Source organism: Gorilla gorilla, chromosome 9 (genome assembly GCF_029281585.2).
Source record: "Gorilla gorilla gorilla isolate KB3781 chromosome 9, NHGRI_mGorGor1-v2.1_pri, whole genome shotgun sequence".
Taxonomy (NCBI): Eukaryota; Metazoa; Chordata; class Mammalia; order Primates; family Hominidae; genus Gorilla; species Gorilla gorilla.
This window is the reverse complement of record NC_073233.2, coordinates 132569937-132585701: the sequence shown is the minus strand read 5'-3', so window position 1 is coordinate 132585701 and position 15765 is coordinate 132569937. Positions and strand designations below refer to the sequence as shown.

General features: G+C 42.8%; 1 protein-coding gene across 1 annotated transcript in view; it reads left to right on the top strand.

Annotated features, from left to right (window-relative positions):
• The window catches only part of SIAE (sialic acid acetylesterase), a 38074-nt gene extending 22372 nt beyond the window's left edge, over window positions 1-15702 (top strand). The window contains exons 5-10 of the mRNA XM_004052343.5: window positions 1711-1888; window positions 3338-3447; window positions 4015-4148; window positions 11636-11793; window positions 12767-12962; window positions 14301-15702. Of these exons, the coding sequence (XP_004052391.4) occupies window positions 1711-1888; window positions 3338-3447; window positions 4015-4148; window positions 11636-11793; window positions 12767-12962; window positions 14301-14552 (1028 nt within the window). The 3' untranslated portion in view covers window positions 14553-15702. The remainder of the gene's footprint in view (window positions 1-1710; window positions 1889-3337; window positions 3448-4014; window positions 4149-11635; window positions 11794-12766; window positions 12963-14300) is intronic.
• The last annotated feature ends 63 nt before the right edge of the window (window positions 15703-15765 follow it).

The following is a 15765-nucleotide window of genomic DNA, read 5'->3' as shown; positions in this document are numbered from 1 at the left end:
TGGCATGATCTCGGCTCACTGCAACCTCCGCCTCCCAGGTTCAAGCGATTCTCCTGCCTCAGCCTCCTAGGCAGCTGGGATTAAAGGTGTGCACCACCACACCCAGCTAGTTTTTTTGTATTTTTAGTAGAGATGGGGTTTCACCACGTTGGTCAGGCTGGTCTCGAACTCCTGACCTCATGATCTGCCTGCTTCAGCCTCCCAAAGTGCTGGGATTACAGGCATGAGCCACCATGCCCAGCCCTACTTGCCTTATTCTATCAACTATAAGACCTATGAGGAGAGGTTCCATGTGTCTCTATATTGCTTTCATCACTGTCTCCCATCCATCTAGTAGTTCCTGATACATGGTAGGTGCTCTGTCCATTTTAATTATTTTGGAATTGATTTGAATCCTCACTATTGCACTGTCTACTTTTGGAGTGCCAGTGACTTAGCCATAGTCAGTCTTTAATAAACCTTGGGCTGAACTGATCCCATCCTTGTGTGTACATGCATGCCCCCCTCTTCACCAGCTTTCTTCTAACATGAAATTGCTCACTCTTGCCTCTGTTGGTTACTGGGCAGTGTAATTGGATGAATGAATTAGACTGTGCTGAGAATTTAAACACTAGTTTTGGCTTCTGTTGCTTTCCCTTTGGGCCGAATTTCCCATCACTTATCTGTCCATGTTTTCTTTACCATAGCTATTTATTTTTATTTTTTGACTTTTATTTTATTTTTTATTTTTTTTTTGAGACAGAGTTTAGCTCTTGTTGCCCAGGCTGGTGTGCAATGGCACGATCTCAGCTCACTGCAACCTGTGCCTCCCAGGTTCAAGCGATTCTCCTGCCTCAGCCTCCCGAGTAGCTGGGATTACAGGTGCCCACCACCACGCCCAGCTAATATTTGTATTTTTGGTAGAGGCGGGGTTTCACCATATTGGCCAGGCTGGTCTCGAACTCCTGACCTCAGACGATCCACCTGCCTCATTCTCTCAAAGTGCTGGGATTATAGGTGTGAGCCACCGCGCCCAGCCTCTTTAGCATAGCTATAAAATTGGGTATAAAGCCACCAGAAAAAAAGAAATACACATTTCTTCTTAAGTTGCCCCCTGCTTGCTTTTTCCCTTCCACAGAGCTAAGTGGGAATGAGTGGCTGAGTAAGAGGGGAGACACAGAAGAGAGTAGCATGGGGACATGATGGCCTTCCCACCTCTCACCTATTTGAGGGAGAGCATTGATTATCCGAGAGTCTGCAGATCCTGTAAGTGATGGGAAGCATGGGGAAGCCTATTGCCTAGCCAGAGTTTTAACTTCCATGTTATGTAAGTGAATTATTTATAATCAGACTGAGAGCAAAATCGCTATCATATCTGCCTCTCTCCCAGGCAGAGAGAGCTATTTCCTTGTTATGAGAACAAGCATTTTGAGTAACTGAAAAAACATGAAGACAGATAAAAGGAAACTATCACTAAGGTTACGGTTTTCTCCCTTGGAAAAGATTCTCCTTAGGGAAGGTTTGGAAGAGATAATAGTGTTCAGACCAGCATATTGGTCTTGATGCTGTATCTTCTCTGTGCCTCTCAATCTTATCCTACTTTTGAAAGTCTTAGAAAACAACAGAAGAATGACCTCTGCCCACCCTTCTCACCTCAACCCACCTAGCAGCTGCAGTTTGTATCCATCAACCTTTCTCTGGTTCTTTTTCTTTAACCATTTCTCTGAACAGAAAACTTAGGCCATGGATATTTCAAGTACATGTCAGCAGTGTGCTGGCTCTTTGGACGTCACCTGTATGACACTCTGCAGTATCCCGTCGGGCTGATCGCCTCCAGCTGGGGCGGGACACCCATTGAAGCCTGGTCATCTGGACGGTCACTGAAAGCCTGTGGGGTCCCTAAACAAGGGTAAGACAGCATTCTCCAGTCTGAGAAAGAGCCTACCAGGGAATTATGCAAGAGAGAGGGTCATCGTCCTCTGTGGGGAGTTAAGTATATGGTGAATGTCCCAATATGTGTTGAATGTATGTAATTTATTCATGCACAGGGAAAGCATTATTTTCACTGTCATTGCCACCACAATCGTTTGAGAACATGTAAAAAAAAAAGTATCTTTTCCCCCAGTAATAGTAATAGCTAGTGGTTACTGAAAGCTTTTAATATGCCAGACACTGTGCTAAGCACTTTATATATATAAATTATTAATATATTGAATATATATTATTATATATTAATATATTGAAGTGTAGATATTAAAGACCATGGGTGAAGACACTACATTTCAGGGAGACTTAGTAACTTGCTCATGAGCATGACTAGTAAGTGGCAAGTCTGGCTTCAGTGTCTGTGCACCTAACCATTGTGCTGTATTGCCTAGAAGAATAAACAATCCAACAGGAAGAACAAATGTTATAAACATGTACTCAAAGAAATGTATCAGTATACTGATTATGAACACCTGCTTAGGAAAGGCTGGATCAGGAAGAATACTTGGGGAGGGAAAGGGCTAGTGAATACAAATCCCGATACTAACATCAATGTAGAGATGAGCAGTATGTGACCTGCTTTCATGGACCATGTCTCATTCACGCTGGGAAGCCCTGTGGGGGGAGGATGGGCTTGAGCTCTGGGTATAGTTTGGGTAAAAGCTTGCCTGTGGGGGAGTGAAGATATTCAACTTTGGAACAGGAAGAATGGCCTGCAGTAGAGTAGGAGTGAGCGTTAGACCAGATCTCTGGGGGTGGAAGGGATAATCCCGAGGGTGTGGGCAAGTGGGCTTCTCACACACAGCAGCTACAGGATAAATTCATATAAATATTCTACAGAGAAATTTGAGAACGTGTTCAGAGCCTTAAAAAAGATGCCCTTTGACACAGCAGTTTCATTTCTGGGAATTTATCTTATGGATATAGTTAAGCATGTATGCAGTGACTTAGCTATAAGGAAGATGATCTTGGCATTCCATATAAAAGCAAAAAGTTTAAAACAACCTAAATGTCTGTGCATTAAATAAAGGTTTATTTAATAAAAGTTATGTAAATTTATTGGCCCCCCCCCCCCCCACAATGTGAGAAACTCAACAATAAAGCACTCCTTCCCTGTGGCTTTAATTACCTTAGAAATTACCTTTAATTACCATAGAAAGCTGACCGATACACTTATTTTGGGAATAACCTGGAGGTGAAATTCAGAGAATATTCATATGTTTTCAAGAAAAAGGGTTTCAATTCAATTTTAATTCTGTGTTGCTTTCATCAGAAGTTTACCACAAGTGAAAGTGGATAGATGACCAATTAGGGACCCTTATGTGATCAATCACTGGCTCTCTGGTGACACTTGTGCATCATATGATTTCAGGTCCGTTCCATACGATTCTGTAACTGGTCCCAGTAAGCACTCTGTTCTCTGGAATGCCATGATCCATCCACTGTGCAATATGACTCTGAAAGGGGTAGTATGGTACCAGGGTAAGTGTTCAGTGTACTCTTTCTCCATTGTATCAGATAGCGTTTGCTGTATAACACAGCACCCTAGAACGTAGTGGCTTAAAGCAACAATAACTTTATAATTTTATTCAGCTCACTGTTCTGTGGGTGAGCAGGGTAGTTTTTATGTCTGGGCTGCTTCAGCTAATTCCTGCTGGGACCTCTTATGTGTCTTTGGCCACCTGGCAGATTGTCTGGTGGCTGGATGACCTAGGATGGTCTCTCCCTAGATGTATTGTCTGGGGGCTGTTGCAACATGGTTCTGAGGTGACCTCTTATCCTTCAGCAAGCCAGTATAGACTCATTTATTATTTATATAATAGCCTAAGGATTCCAGGGTCATCAGGAGAGGACAGAGCCCAAACCTGAAGTACTTTTCAAGCCTCTGTTCGTACCACATTTGCTGATGCCCCACTGGCTGGAAAAAGACCAGTCCAGAGAGACCGTGGGAAGACCACTACCTCAGGGCATGGATGGAGGGAGGAGAGTAATGTGTGGTCATTTTTGCAGTCTACTCCAAACTCCCCTTACAATTTGGACTGTTTTTAGGGGAGTCCAATATAAATTATAACACGGATCTGTACAATTGCACATTCCCTGCACTCATCGAAGACTGGCGTGAAACCTTCCACCGTGGTTCCCAGGGGCAGACGGAGCGTTTCTTCCCATTTGGACTTGTCCAGGTACGATGTGGGTAAAGGCTTTTCTGTTCATGTCAACACCTGTTCCTGTGTTGAGAGGAAGAGGTTTATGGGCATTGGTGTGGGGATGTGCTATTTAGATCTCTTTCCTGGAGTTCATCTTCCTTTTTTGTCCTCATAACGTGCTGGTCAAGAACTGAATGTAAGGCTTACTTCATCTCAGTTCACTGATAGGACAATTAAATCTTCAAAAAAAGTTGATAAGTAACTAATATTTCTGATTTAAAAAGCATTGCAGTTTCATTGAGGAAATATTAAAAAGATAAGCAAAAAAGAAGCTAAAAAAGTTGATAATTTTCCAATCCAAAAATAAGCAGCTGTCTTCTGCTCATTTATTTTTGAAATAGATCTGTACTATATCTTGCATTTTTCTCTAAAAGTAATATTTCAATTAGAGATAAGTAGTAAACGATCTTTCATGTCAATAAATATTAATCTTCAATGCAGTTTGTAATGATTGTAGAGCCTGAAATATGGTTACAATGTAGTTTATTTAACTAGCTGTCTATAGATTGGGCATTTCGGTTGTTTTAAACGTTTTGCTTTAATAAGCTTTGGCATGTTTATTTTCCTTGTTGCTAAATCACTGCATATATGCTTGATTATTTCCCTAAGGTAAATTCCCAGAAATGAAATTTCTGGGTCAAAAGGTACACCTTTGTAAGGCTTTGAACATGTCCCCAGATTTCTCTGAAGAAATTCATGAATTTGTATAAATTTATGCTCTTAACTGTCTGTGAGAATGTCCATTTCCCCACCCCCTCCCCAACTTGGTGTTATCCCTTCCACTCCCTGGAATCCACCATGCTCTCTCACTCCCTGGCCATTGCACTTGCTCCTTGCCTTCCATACTTTCCTAGTTAACTTTAATCATCCTTTAGGTCCCAGACAGCCTATATATTAGTTAGGAAGCCTTCTGTGACTATCCAGAGTCTGGGTTAGATGCCCCCTTTACTTCCCCTTTTTATTTGCATGAGGTTGCCTACATGACTACATTTTCCTGGGTCACACTTAACATCCCTAGTACGTATGTAGTTGATTGGCACTCGTTAAATAGCGGCTTAACATGTGAATGAAAAAAGATAGCAAGAGAAACCATACATTTAACTAGAGATAACTAGTCAGAAAGATTCTGCTTTCAGCCTTGCATAAAAAGAATAAACATATTTGACCAAGTTCATAATTGCCTAGCCTCCACATGTTCATATGAACTACACTTTTTAGCAGGGTGGTAGTGCTGGTTTTTCTAGAACATGAGAAATCAAACAAGTAAGGTGATATAAAAACAATGCTCATCTTACAACATGACAACAGAGTAGGCTTTACTGTGTAAATGGGACATCCATGGTCCCAGACATCTACCTCCGCACGCCCCACAGATGCCTTCTCACCATCCTCCCCACTCCCCTACCTTGTCCTTTTCACTGTACCTTCTTTTGAATATTTGTATAGACCTTCTCACTTAAAATGCCTTTATGATTATTTTCTTTCTTCTTTCCTGCATTTGTTCTGACTTTGAAATAAGATTATTCTGCTCATTATTTTCAAAGTAGCAGCTCCTGTCACCAGTTCTGCATCCCTGTTGGTGGAAACTACACTTGGGCTTTGGAAGTACTTTTTTTCTCCCTTGGCCTGTGCACGTGGTGATTTGAGTATGACTTTAGCCAACTCAAACCAAAAGTATGTGTTGAATGCTTATTATATGCTGTGAATCTTGTGAGGTGCTAGAAATATAGCAATCAGGCCGGGCGTGGTGGCTCACGCTTGTAATCCTAGCACTCTGGGAGGCCGAGGTGGGCGGATCACCTGAGGTCGGGAGTTCAAGACCAGCCTGACCAACATGTAGAAGCCCCGTCTCTACTAAAAATACAAAATTAGTCGGGTGTGGTGGCGCATCCCTGTAATCCCAGCTACTCTGGAGGCTGAGGCAGGAGAATCGCTTGAACCCAGGAGGCGTAGGTTGTGGTGAGCATTGCACTCAGCCTGGGCAATAAGAGCGAAACTCTGTCTCAAAAAAAAAAAGAAATATAGCAATCAGAAAGACCTGATTCTTGTACTTATGCCTTACAGTTTAGTGAAAGTCCCTTAACCTCCAGGTTTTAACTTTATTATCACCAACAAAAACATGCTGGTTACTAGTGGAAGTCTGGAAATATAAACATATCCCTTCAAAGGGAAATACCCAGCATGACAGCGTCATGGTTCAGACTGAGTCTGAGCTAGACTAAGTGCATTCAGATGCTAGCTCTGACACTTCCTGAGCCACGTGATTTTGAACACGATACTGAACTCTTTGTTATTTTAAATATTGAATGAGTTAATCCATGGAAAGCCGGGAGCATACCAGATAATGTTAGTGTTGAATATTGTTGATGAGAGAAATCAGAAGATCTGGAGGGACAGTTGCGTTGGTCTGTAAGGAAAGAGGAACTGGCTTCATAGAAGTGCTAAGTTTGAAATGATGGTTGCAGTGACTAGAGTACAGCTAGAGATGGAGGATGTGAGTTCCATGGAGAGACCAGGGCTGGACACGTGTATCCCAGACTTATTAGTAGAAAGGCCACCTGGAGCCTGAGAGAGAAACAGCAAGAGGCTAGGGGCTGGAGTCCCAAGGAGTGTGGTTTTTAAATAGGGATTTGGAGGAACAGTTGAACAGACCACAAACTGCAGCATGTTATTTGTGAGCGTGGCCAGCTTTATATTCTTTGGCTGGTCTACGCCTTTATTAGCCGCAGTATTTCTACCAGCCACTGTGGGAGACGGATTAGCGCCCCACTGTATCTCAGATTAGGAAAACAGGAATTTCATGTGGGTGTGGAGTACGCCGGTGCCCCCATGTGGCGAGTATATAATAGTGCAGACAATGAAAGAGTGAATTGCTGCAAGAATTCTCAGCAAACTGCCATTTTGAGAAAATTCCCTTGACTTGAGGGACTGTTATTAGCATTGCTCCCTGTTGAGCTTCAGGCTAGTTTTTTTTTTTTTTTTTTTTTTTTACCACAGACTCTTTCCTGTGGCATTGTTACTGTGATCTTCATTATGACCCTGGCTAGTGCACATGGTTCCACTTTGTCTTCTGGGTGTGGAAGAAGTAGGGTGACTTAATAGATTTTTTATTCCCATTTTCTAGTCTACATGAGATTCTACTGTGAGGCTTCAGAGGCACCTTTTATCATTTCCTATGTTAAAGCTGATTTGCCTAAGATAATTTTAATAAGAGAATTGGAAATGGCCTATTGGTTCCATATCATATCCAAGGCTCCTTTCTGTTATTATTGCAACCTCTCCGTGTTCTCCTGATGATTTTCTCATCTTTCTGGAGCAACTCAGAGAGCAGAAAATATCCTCGATTCAAAGTTGCATTTGGCCACATTCGTAGGGATGATGTCAGGTATTTTCTGGGCTGTGAGTAACAAGGCTGGGTGGAACAGTCTGTGTAAAATGCAGTCCTCTGATGGGGTCAGACATTTTGAAATGGAGTCAAAAAAAAAAAAATGTTGTTGCTGGCCCAGACTGCTTCCCAGTTTGTGATTTGACTTACAGTTAGATCATGGTTTGTAAAAGAGAGATAATAGGTTGATGCCTCTCATTGGCTGGAACTGGAGCTAAGAATAAGATGCTATCTAAATCAAAGGACAGGGTGATGTAAACATCAGAAAAAGAAGGAAGAAATAGCTGGACTGCCTGTGTCATAGTAATAGTAAAGATTTTTTTCTCTGGGAGCCTGTGTGTTTTGCAGGAGTAGGAGTGTATCAACTTTCCGTTTAGATGAAAACAAATCCTGTTAACTCACTCTGCATTCAGAATCTGACCACTTCTCACTACCTTTACTCCTCCTGCGCTAGTCTAAGCCACCATCATCTCTCCCTTGAATTATTGCCTCCTAACTGGTCTTCTTCCTGCTTCTACCTTTTTTTCTCCTCCTGTAGGATATTCTCAATATATCAAAGTGACTCTTTGAAGTGTAAGTCAGGTCGGAAGGCTCCAGTGGGTCCCCGTGTGCTGAGGTCAGCAAGGCCATACATGATGTGCCCCCTGCCCACATTACCCGCCGACCTCACCTCCTAATTCTCTCTGCCTTGCATATGCCACTGCAGCCACACTGGCTGCCTTACTTTTCTTTAAGCACGCTAGGCATACTCCCGTCCTGGGACCTGCCATTTTCTTTTCCATTCTTCATGGAAAGTTCTTTTCCTGCTGTTTTAGTTTTCTGTTGCTGAGTAAGAAATGACTGCATATTTAGCAGCTTAAAACAATACAACACACATTTATTATCTCAGTTTCTATGGGTGAGAAGTCTGGGCGTGCATGGCTTAGCTGGATCTTCTGCTGAGGGTGGAAGTGAAGGTGTCAGACAGAGCTGGAGTCTCATCTGAGGCTTGGAGTTCTCCTCCAAGTTCATGTGGTTGTCGGCAGAATTCACCTCCTTGAAGCTGTAGAACTCATGGCAGCTTACTTCTTGAAGGCCAGCAGGGGAGGGGGTCTGGCTTCTAGACCCTCTTTGAAAGGACTCACCTGATTAGGTCAGGCTCACCATGATACTCTCCCTTTTGATGAATGTGAAGTCAGCTGACTGGGGACGTTACTTGTAACATCTGCAAAATCCCTTCACTTTTGCCATATACAACATAATCACAGGAGTGATATCCCATTACCTTTGCCATAGCCTATTGGTTAGAATCAAGTTACGAGTTCCCCCTACCACAAAGAGGAGAGTATTGTATAAGGATGCGGCTCCCTGTGGGTCATCCGCCTAACATACCCAGATATCCTCATAGCTTCTTTGCGCATCTCCTTCTAGTCTTCATTCAACTCTGACACTCTCTCCTCCTTCCCTATTATATTTTTCTCCAGTGCACTTGTCACTTTCTCATAGGATATGTAGTTTACAGATCTATCTTGTTATTCGTTCTCTCTTTCCACTAGGGTATAAGAATGGGAAGGGATTCTTGTGTTTTGTTCACTGCTCTATCTCCTAGGCCAGTATTAGTACATGACACAGAGTAGGTGCTCAGTAACTATTTGTAAAAGCATGAATAAATACATGAGCTGACTGATAATACATGAGCTGTGGATCCTTCACAGGCTCTTTCTGGAACAATATTATTCCCCAAATATTCTGGTGCTACTTGGATGCCTGAGATGCCACACAGTTAATTCAGATGCCGTGGCTTCCGAATGATGGATTTTACCCTTCCTCTTGTTCTCCATATCCAGTTGGTTGCCTGGTTTTGTCAGTTTTTATTATTTCTCATCATCCCATTCCACTACTATCTCTTTAGATTAGACCTTTGTTTTTGTGTCTAGAATATTATAATAGCTGCTTAACTAATCTGTCTCTCTGCGTTAAGTCCTTTATTTTGGTTTCTTTTTTTTTTTTTTGAGATGGAGTCTTGCCCTCTTGCCCAGGCTGGAGTGCAGTGGCACAATCTTGGCTCACTGCAACCTCCGCCTCCTGGGTTCAAGTGATTCTCCTGCCTCAGCCTCCCGAGTAGCTGGGATTACAGGCATCTGCGACCACTCCCGGCTAATTTTTTGTATTTTTAATAGAGACGGGGTTTCATCATTTTGGCCAGGCTGGTCTTGAACTCCTGACCTCGGGTGATCCACCCACCTCGGCCTCCCAAAATGCTGGGATTATAAGCATGAGCCACCATGCCCGGCCTTATTTTGTTTTTTGCCAGAGCCATTTGTGTGATCACTAGAACAATCTTTTGAAATGGTCCTTTGATCATGTCAGTAATTTCAGTGGCTCTGTAATTTCTTAATTGAGGTGAAAGTCATATAACATGCAATTGAGTTCAGTAGCACGTTAGCACATTCATGATGTCGTGCAGCTGTCCCTTCTACAGAGGTTCTTTATTGTTTAATACAAAAGAATCAACTATACAAACACTTGCCTTGCTATCTTTCCAGCTTTGCCTTTCCTTCACAAATCCTCCAGTCCACCTGGATTGCCCTTCTCTCAGAACGACCATTCTCCTCCCCACCTTTGCATCTTACATGCTTCTAACATGTGAAGTGTGAGCAGTACTGCCTGTAGTGACTTCTCATATTTTTGATGCCCATTTGTTTTAATGAATTCTGAGACCACGTTTTCCTATAATAATAATCTTTGCCTGTTCTAAATGTTTAGTACTTGCTGTCTGTGGCACTGATTTAACATTTAACCCATACTATTTTATGTTTATGAAACATAAACCCATTCAATCCTTATGTTTATTTCTTACGTGTAGGTCTGTCCTCCTCAACAAAGCTGTAAAGTACTTGTACCAGTTAGCTACTGCTGTGTAACAAACTACCTCAAAACCCCCGGCCTAAAATAGCCTTTCTTATATAGGTAGCTCTTGTCTGGGGAGCTGGGGTTTGGGTGATTTGGCTAAGCTGCAGATCTTTGGGCTCTTTCAGACCTCTGTGGGTCAGCAGGGGCGCTCTTGTCCTTCTCCAGGGAGCAGCAGGCTAGCCCAGGCACGTCCTTCTTACGGCGATAGCAGCAGTGCAAATGAGCAAGTGGAGCCATGTGGAGTCACTTAGGCTAGGAAGTGACACACCATACTTTCTGCTTCTGTTGATTGGTCAAAGCAAACCACATGGCTGAGCTTAGAATCAAGGGTTTGGGAAACATACTTGTCCTGTTAACGGGAGGAACTGCAAATCCACATGGCAAGAGGGTGTGGATATAGGAAGGAGTGAAGAATTGGGGTCTTTGATGCAATTCAGCACATGCTCAAGGGCAGATTCTTCTCTGCTTGCCTACAGTGCCTAGCCCTGTATTGTATACAGATGTATCAGTTATCTATTGCTTTGTAACAAGCTACCCCAAAACTTAGGGGCTTAAACCATCAGCCATATTTTTTGCTCATGATTCATTGGGTTGGCCAGGTAGGGCTCACCTGGGATGGCTCATTTCTGCCCTACATGATACCAGCTAGGCTTGCTTATGTGGCTGCAATTTTAACTGGAGGATCTAGAAATCCATATGACTGGCCCCTTATCTGTGATTGCTGGAACACTAGAGCCTCTCTTTCTATGATCTTTCAATTTCCAAGGCCCCTCTCCATAATCTCTGCAGCAGGGTAACTGGACGGTGTTTACATGACCAGCTCAGGGTTTCAAGAGAATGAATTCAGAAGGCAAGGCCTCATAAGGCCAAGACTCAGGAGCTGTACAACATCATTTCTCCTGCATTCTATGGGTCAAAGCAAATCCTAGATTCAAAGGGAAGAGAAACAGACCCCGCTGCTTGATGAGAGGTGTGGCAAAGTTGCACTGCAAGAGGGCACATGGGATGAGAGGGACTGTTGCAGCTGTCTTTGGAGAGACACTGCCACAACAGTAAGAAGCTCAGTAAATACGTGTTGAATGAGCATTTAAATGCAATGAGAGAAGCAGAAGCAGAGTCTGCCAGTGAAAAAGACTCCAGTGTGGGATTCTGATACAATAAAATTAGCAATGTCTCTGCTTTCTAGTTATCTTCAGATTTGTCTAAGAAGAGCTCAGACGATGGATTTCCCCAGATCCGTTGGCATCAAACAGCAGACTTCGGCTATGTCCCCAACCCAAAGATGCCCAATACTTTCATGGCTGTAGCTATGGATCTCTGTGATAGAGACTCGCCTTTTGGCAGGTATGATTGCTTCTTGGGCTTTGCATGAACAGTGTATGTTCTTTGTAGTCTTTCACTCTGATGTTCACCGGTGAGGGGCAATTAGACTGAGGATTGGCACTTAGAATCACGTATGCTGGGATGTGCTGCAGTAACAACAACAAACACCCTCAACATCTCAGTTCTTTGATGCACCAAAAATTTATTTCTTGGTCACTCTCTATGTTAAAAGAAGGGCAACAGAGACTTTGCTCACTGTAATCATTCATAGACCCAGAGCAATAGAGGCTCCAAGTTGACCTATGCTTCCATAGTCATCTTAAAGTGTCACACTGGCAATTCAGTGCTTCCACACAAGTCATTTCTGCTCACACTGCACTGGCCAAACCAAGTCATAAGGCTACGGTTAACTTCAGTGGCAGCAGGAAATGGAATTCCAGCATTCTTCTGGCCTCACAGGAGGAATACTGAGATACCTGTGATCAGCCCCAGGGAACACCACACACTAACTGTAGGATGTGAGGGGATTCCACATAGGAAACAGAGTCCAACACACACTGTCTGGATTATAGGAAGAACTTGATTGATTTATTGAATAAATGAATAAAAGCTCTAGGGGACCAAGTAATGAATCAGCTGATTCCGAAGAAACCTGACTTTTAGTGGTTAGGAACAATCTTATGAGTTAGCTCTCTTAGGTGTTAGTTCTGGTATCTTTCCTTCTTCCATGTCTCCCTCCCTCCTCCCAACCTGCCCTTTATTCCTTCCTTCCAAGTCATCTATTGTTTCAAGGTTTCCAACCTATAGAAGGCCCAGAGCCCCATCTATGGTTACCATTCACCATTTCCCTTGAGCTGACTAGCCACTTCCCACAGAGTTCAGTCAACTTTATTCTTACTTTCATAAAGGGTGCTTTGTATAATCCCCCTTTTTAAAAAATGTGGTTATTGTTGAGCTTAAACCCAAAGTTCTCTACTTGTTCCTTATCCTGTAGCATCCACCCTCGAGATAAACAGACTGTGGCTTATCGCCTGCATTTGGGGGCCCGTGCTCTGGCTTATGGTGAGAAGAATTTGACCTTTGAAGGACCACTGCCTGAGAAGATAGAACTCTTGGCTCACAAGGGGCTGCTCAATCTCACATATTACCAGCAAATCCAGGTGCAGAAAAAGGACAACAAGATATTTGAGGTGAGAAGAACAGCAGAATAAACAGGGGTTCATTTTGGGGTGGAGTCAAGATTTCCTCCATACTGAGGCCATCTCTTTTGTTATTACGATGCGGCAGGTCTTGGTTGGTTGGGGGCTGAGCTTATTTCAGAGCCGCAAATAAACAGCTGTTAATTCAGTAGCTTGGAGGCACTTTTGACAGACAGCACAATCGAGAAAGGGAAAACAAGTCCATATTAAAATGGACTTTAAAAAATGTTTAATTTCCTTTTAAATTTTCTCTGCTGAAGCAACCATCTTTGCTAGGGCAGGGCCTGCAGCTTTATTTGTAGGTTACCTATTGAAGGATCCTTGCTCCAGAATATTTACCCCATCCTTGGGTGTATTTTTTGTTACACTCTCCTAAATCCTGACATTTTCTGAGTTTAGGTTCTCCTTTGAGAGGCTTATTCTTAGGTATTTGTAACTTAGTGTGACAATATAATGAGAGTCCTTTTAATACCTAGCAGGGGTCATTCTGCTGTGGAACTGGGGCCATTGATGAAAGGTTATTCAGGAGTCTTCGATATTTGAGGGTGGGAGATGCAGGCATTCCTACATGGAACATTTAAATGAGTGACTTTGGGAATCATGAGGCCTTAGGTTGGGAAGGGGTGTGTGAAAAGAATGCATTGGAGAAGAGAAAAGAATATTAAAGGCAAACTTTAACTACACAGGAGTTTGTCTAGGGCTGCTATTTCTGAAGTCCTAACTACGGTATCCACCTGCCTCACTCAGATGCTTGGTTGGCACTTACCCCACTTAGCTTCTTTTCACACTGGGTTCCAGGTGAATTGAGAGACGTCTGCATTCTGAGCTCTCCTCTTTAGTCAGTTGCCAGTGGTCTGGATAATTTGTATTCCCATTTCTGGATTGCCTTCTGGCTTGAGAAAGGCTTCGTATCTTATGCCCCTTCTTCATTCTGCAGTGGCTCTGGGAGTGCCAGAGAGGAGCAGCAGCAGCTGGGCCACTCTGTTCATTTAAATTCCTGTCTGCCTTGCTGTTTGGCAAGAGGGATCACCCAAAGAATGTTCAGGGGAGCAGCCTTCCCTAAATGCCTCATGTGATCATGCTTCCTTGTCTCTCTCAGTAAATGTTTTATTAAAATTATTTATTTGATCACATGAACATGTATTATCAACCTGTGGCTGTGCTGACTAGATCCAAAGTGGGCTCAGGTTTGTTCTGCTTACTGTAGGAGTAGGTCCTTGGTGAAGAGTGTCTCCTTTCCTCCCATCCATTCTGTCTGAAAGAGCAGTGCCCAGTTTCTTGGAAGACCCTTCTGACCTAATCATTCCTATTTTATGGCTCTCTTATTAGATCTCCTGTTGCAGTGACCATCGATGCAAGTGGCTTCCAGCTTCTATGAACACCGTCTCCACCCAGTCCCTGACCCTGGCGATCGATTCTTGTCATGGCACTGTGGTTGCTCTCCGCTATGCTTGGACCACATGGCCTTGTGAATATAAGCAGTGTCCCCTATACCACCCCAGTAGTGCCCTGCCAGCCCCTCCCTTCATTGCTTTCATTACAGACCAGGGTCCTGGACATCAGAGCAATGTTGCTAATTGACTGTTTCAATATGATCAGAACTTAGATATAAGGATGGGTCCTTCAGATTTTTAGCATTTAGGAGTTTCAATAATAACCATTGCGTTTAAAGGAAATTAATAGAAAGCCTCATTGAATGGCTTTCAGCTAGCACATGGCTGTTTCTATATTCTAATGAGCCCAGGCTTATAGGTAACTTGAAATGCTTGCTTTTTGTTCCCTAGTTAGTCTAAGGGTCTGTATTGGACTAATTCTGAACTACAGACAAATTGGACCTCAATGTCATTTACTTCCCTCATATTAATGGGAGTGAAATGTCTAATACTTTTGCCCCTTTTTATCCAGAGTTGTGGGATCTCAGGATTGGAAGAGATTTTAAAGGCCACATAGGCCAGCTAGTGTTCATGTGTTCTTTATAAAATTTCTCCCATCCAAGTACTAACCAGGCCGACCCTGCTTAGCTTCCGAGATCAGACGAGATCGGGCGTGTTCAGGGTGATATGGCCGTAGACGTCTTTACAAAATTTCTGACAGGTGGTTACTGAATCTCTATATGAACTTTCCATTCAAAACTTTCCAAGTTTTTCCTTATGTGGAACCGAAATCTTTCTCCCGTGAAACTTTACTACTATCAGAGGCTTTCAGATAATTGAAGACAGATCTCTTTGTATTCTCTTCAAGCCCAAACCAATTCTGTTCCTTCAATCTAAATAGTGGTAATGTTTAAGAAATGAAATAAGAAACATGTGCAGGCACTTTGGGAGGTGCTAAGTGACTGCCGTAAGGAATGAAAAGCAAGGGCCAGGTGGGAGTAGCCCAGGGAAGGCACTTGGGCTGCCAGGAACAGGAGGCGTGGGAAACTCTGGCTTAGGAAAACATGAACATAGGGGCAACAGAGGCAAACTGTTGTTCAAGTTAAATCTAAATCTCAGGCTCTTTAAAGGTAAAAGGTTGAAGGATAATCCATTTGGAAGAAGAAAAGAGTGAGGCTGAAAGTAAAGCCACATGACAAGCATATAAAAAAATAATGCAGATGATACAAATATGAAAGAGGCCTTCTGTGTTTATTAAGGATCTTAATGCAGTTTACTGATGGATTAAAAACAGATAACATTGTCTGAAAATTATGTTACCTATAAGAAGTTGGAAATAAGTAAAAGCATAATCACTAGTGATGTGTATGTATTTATATCCACTTGCAAACTGTCCTTGAAGCATGTGAAAAGGAGTAAGA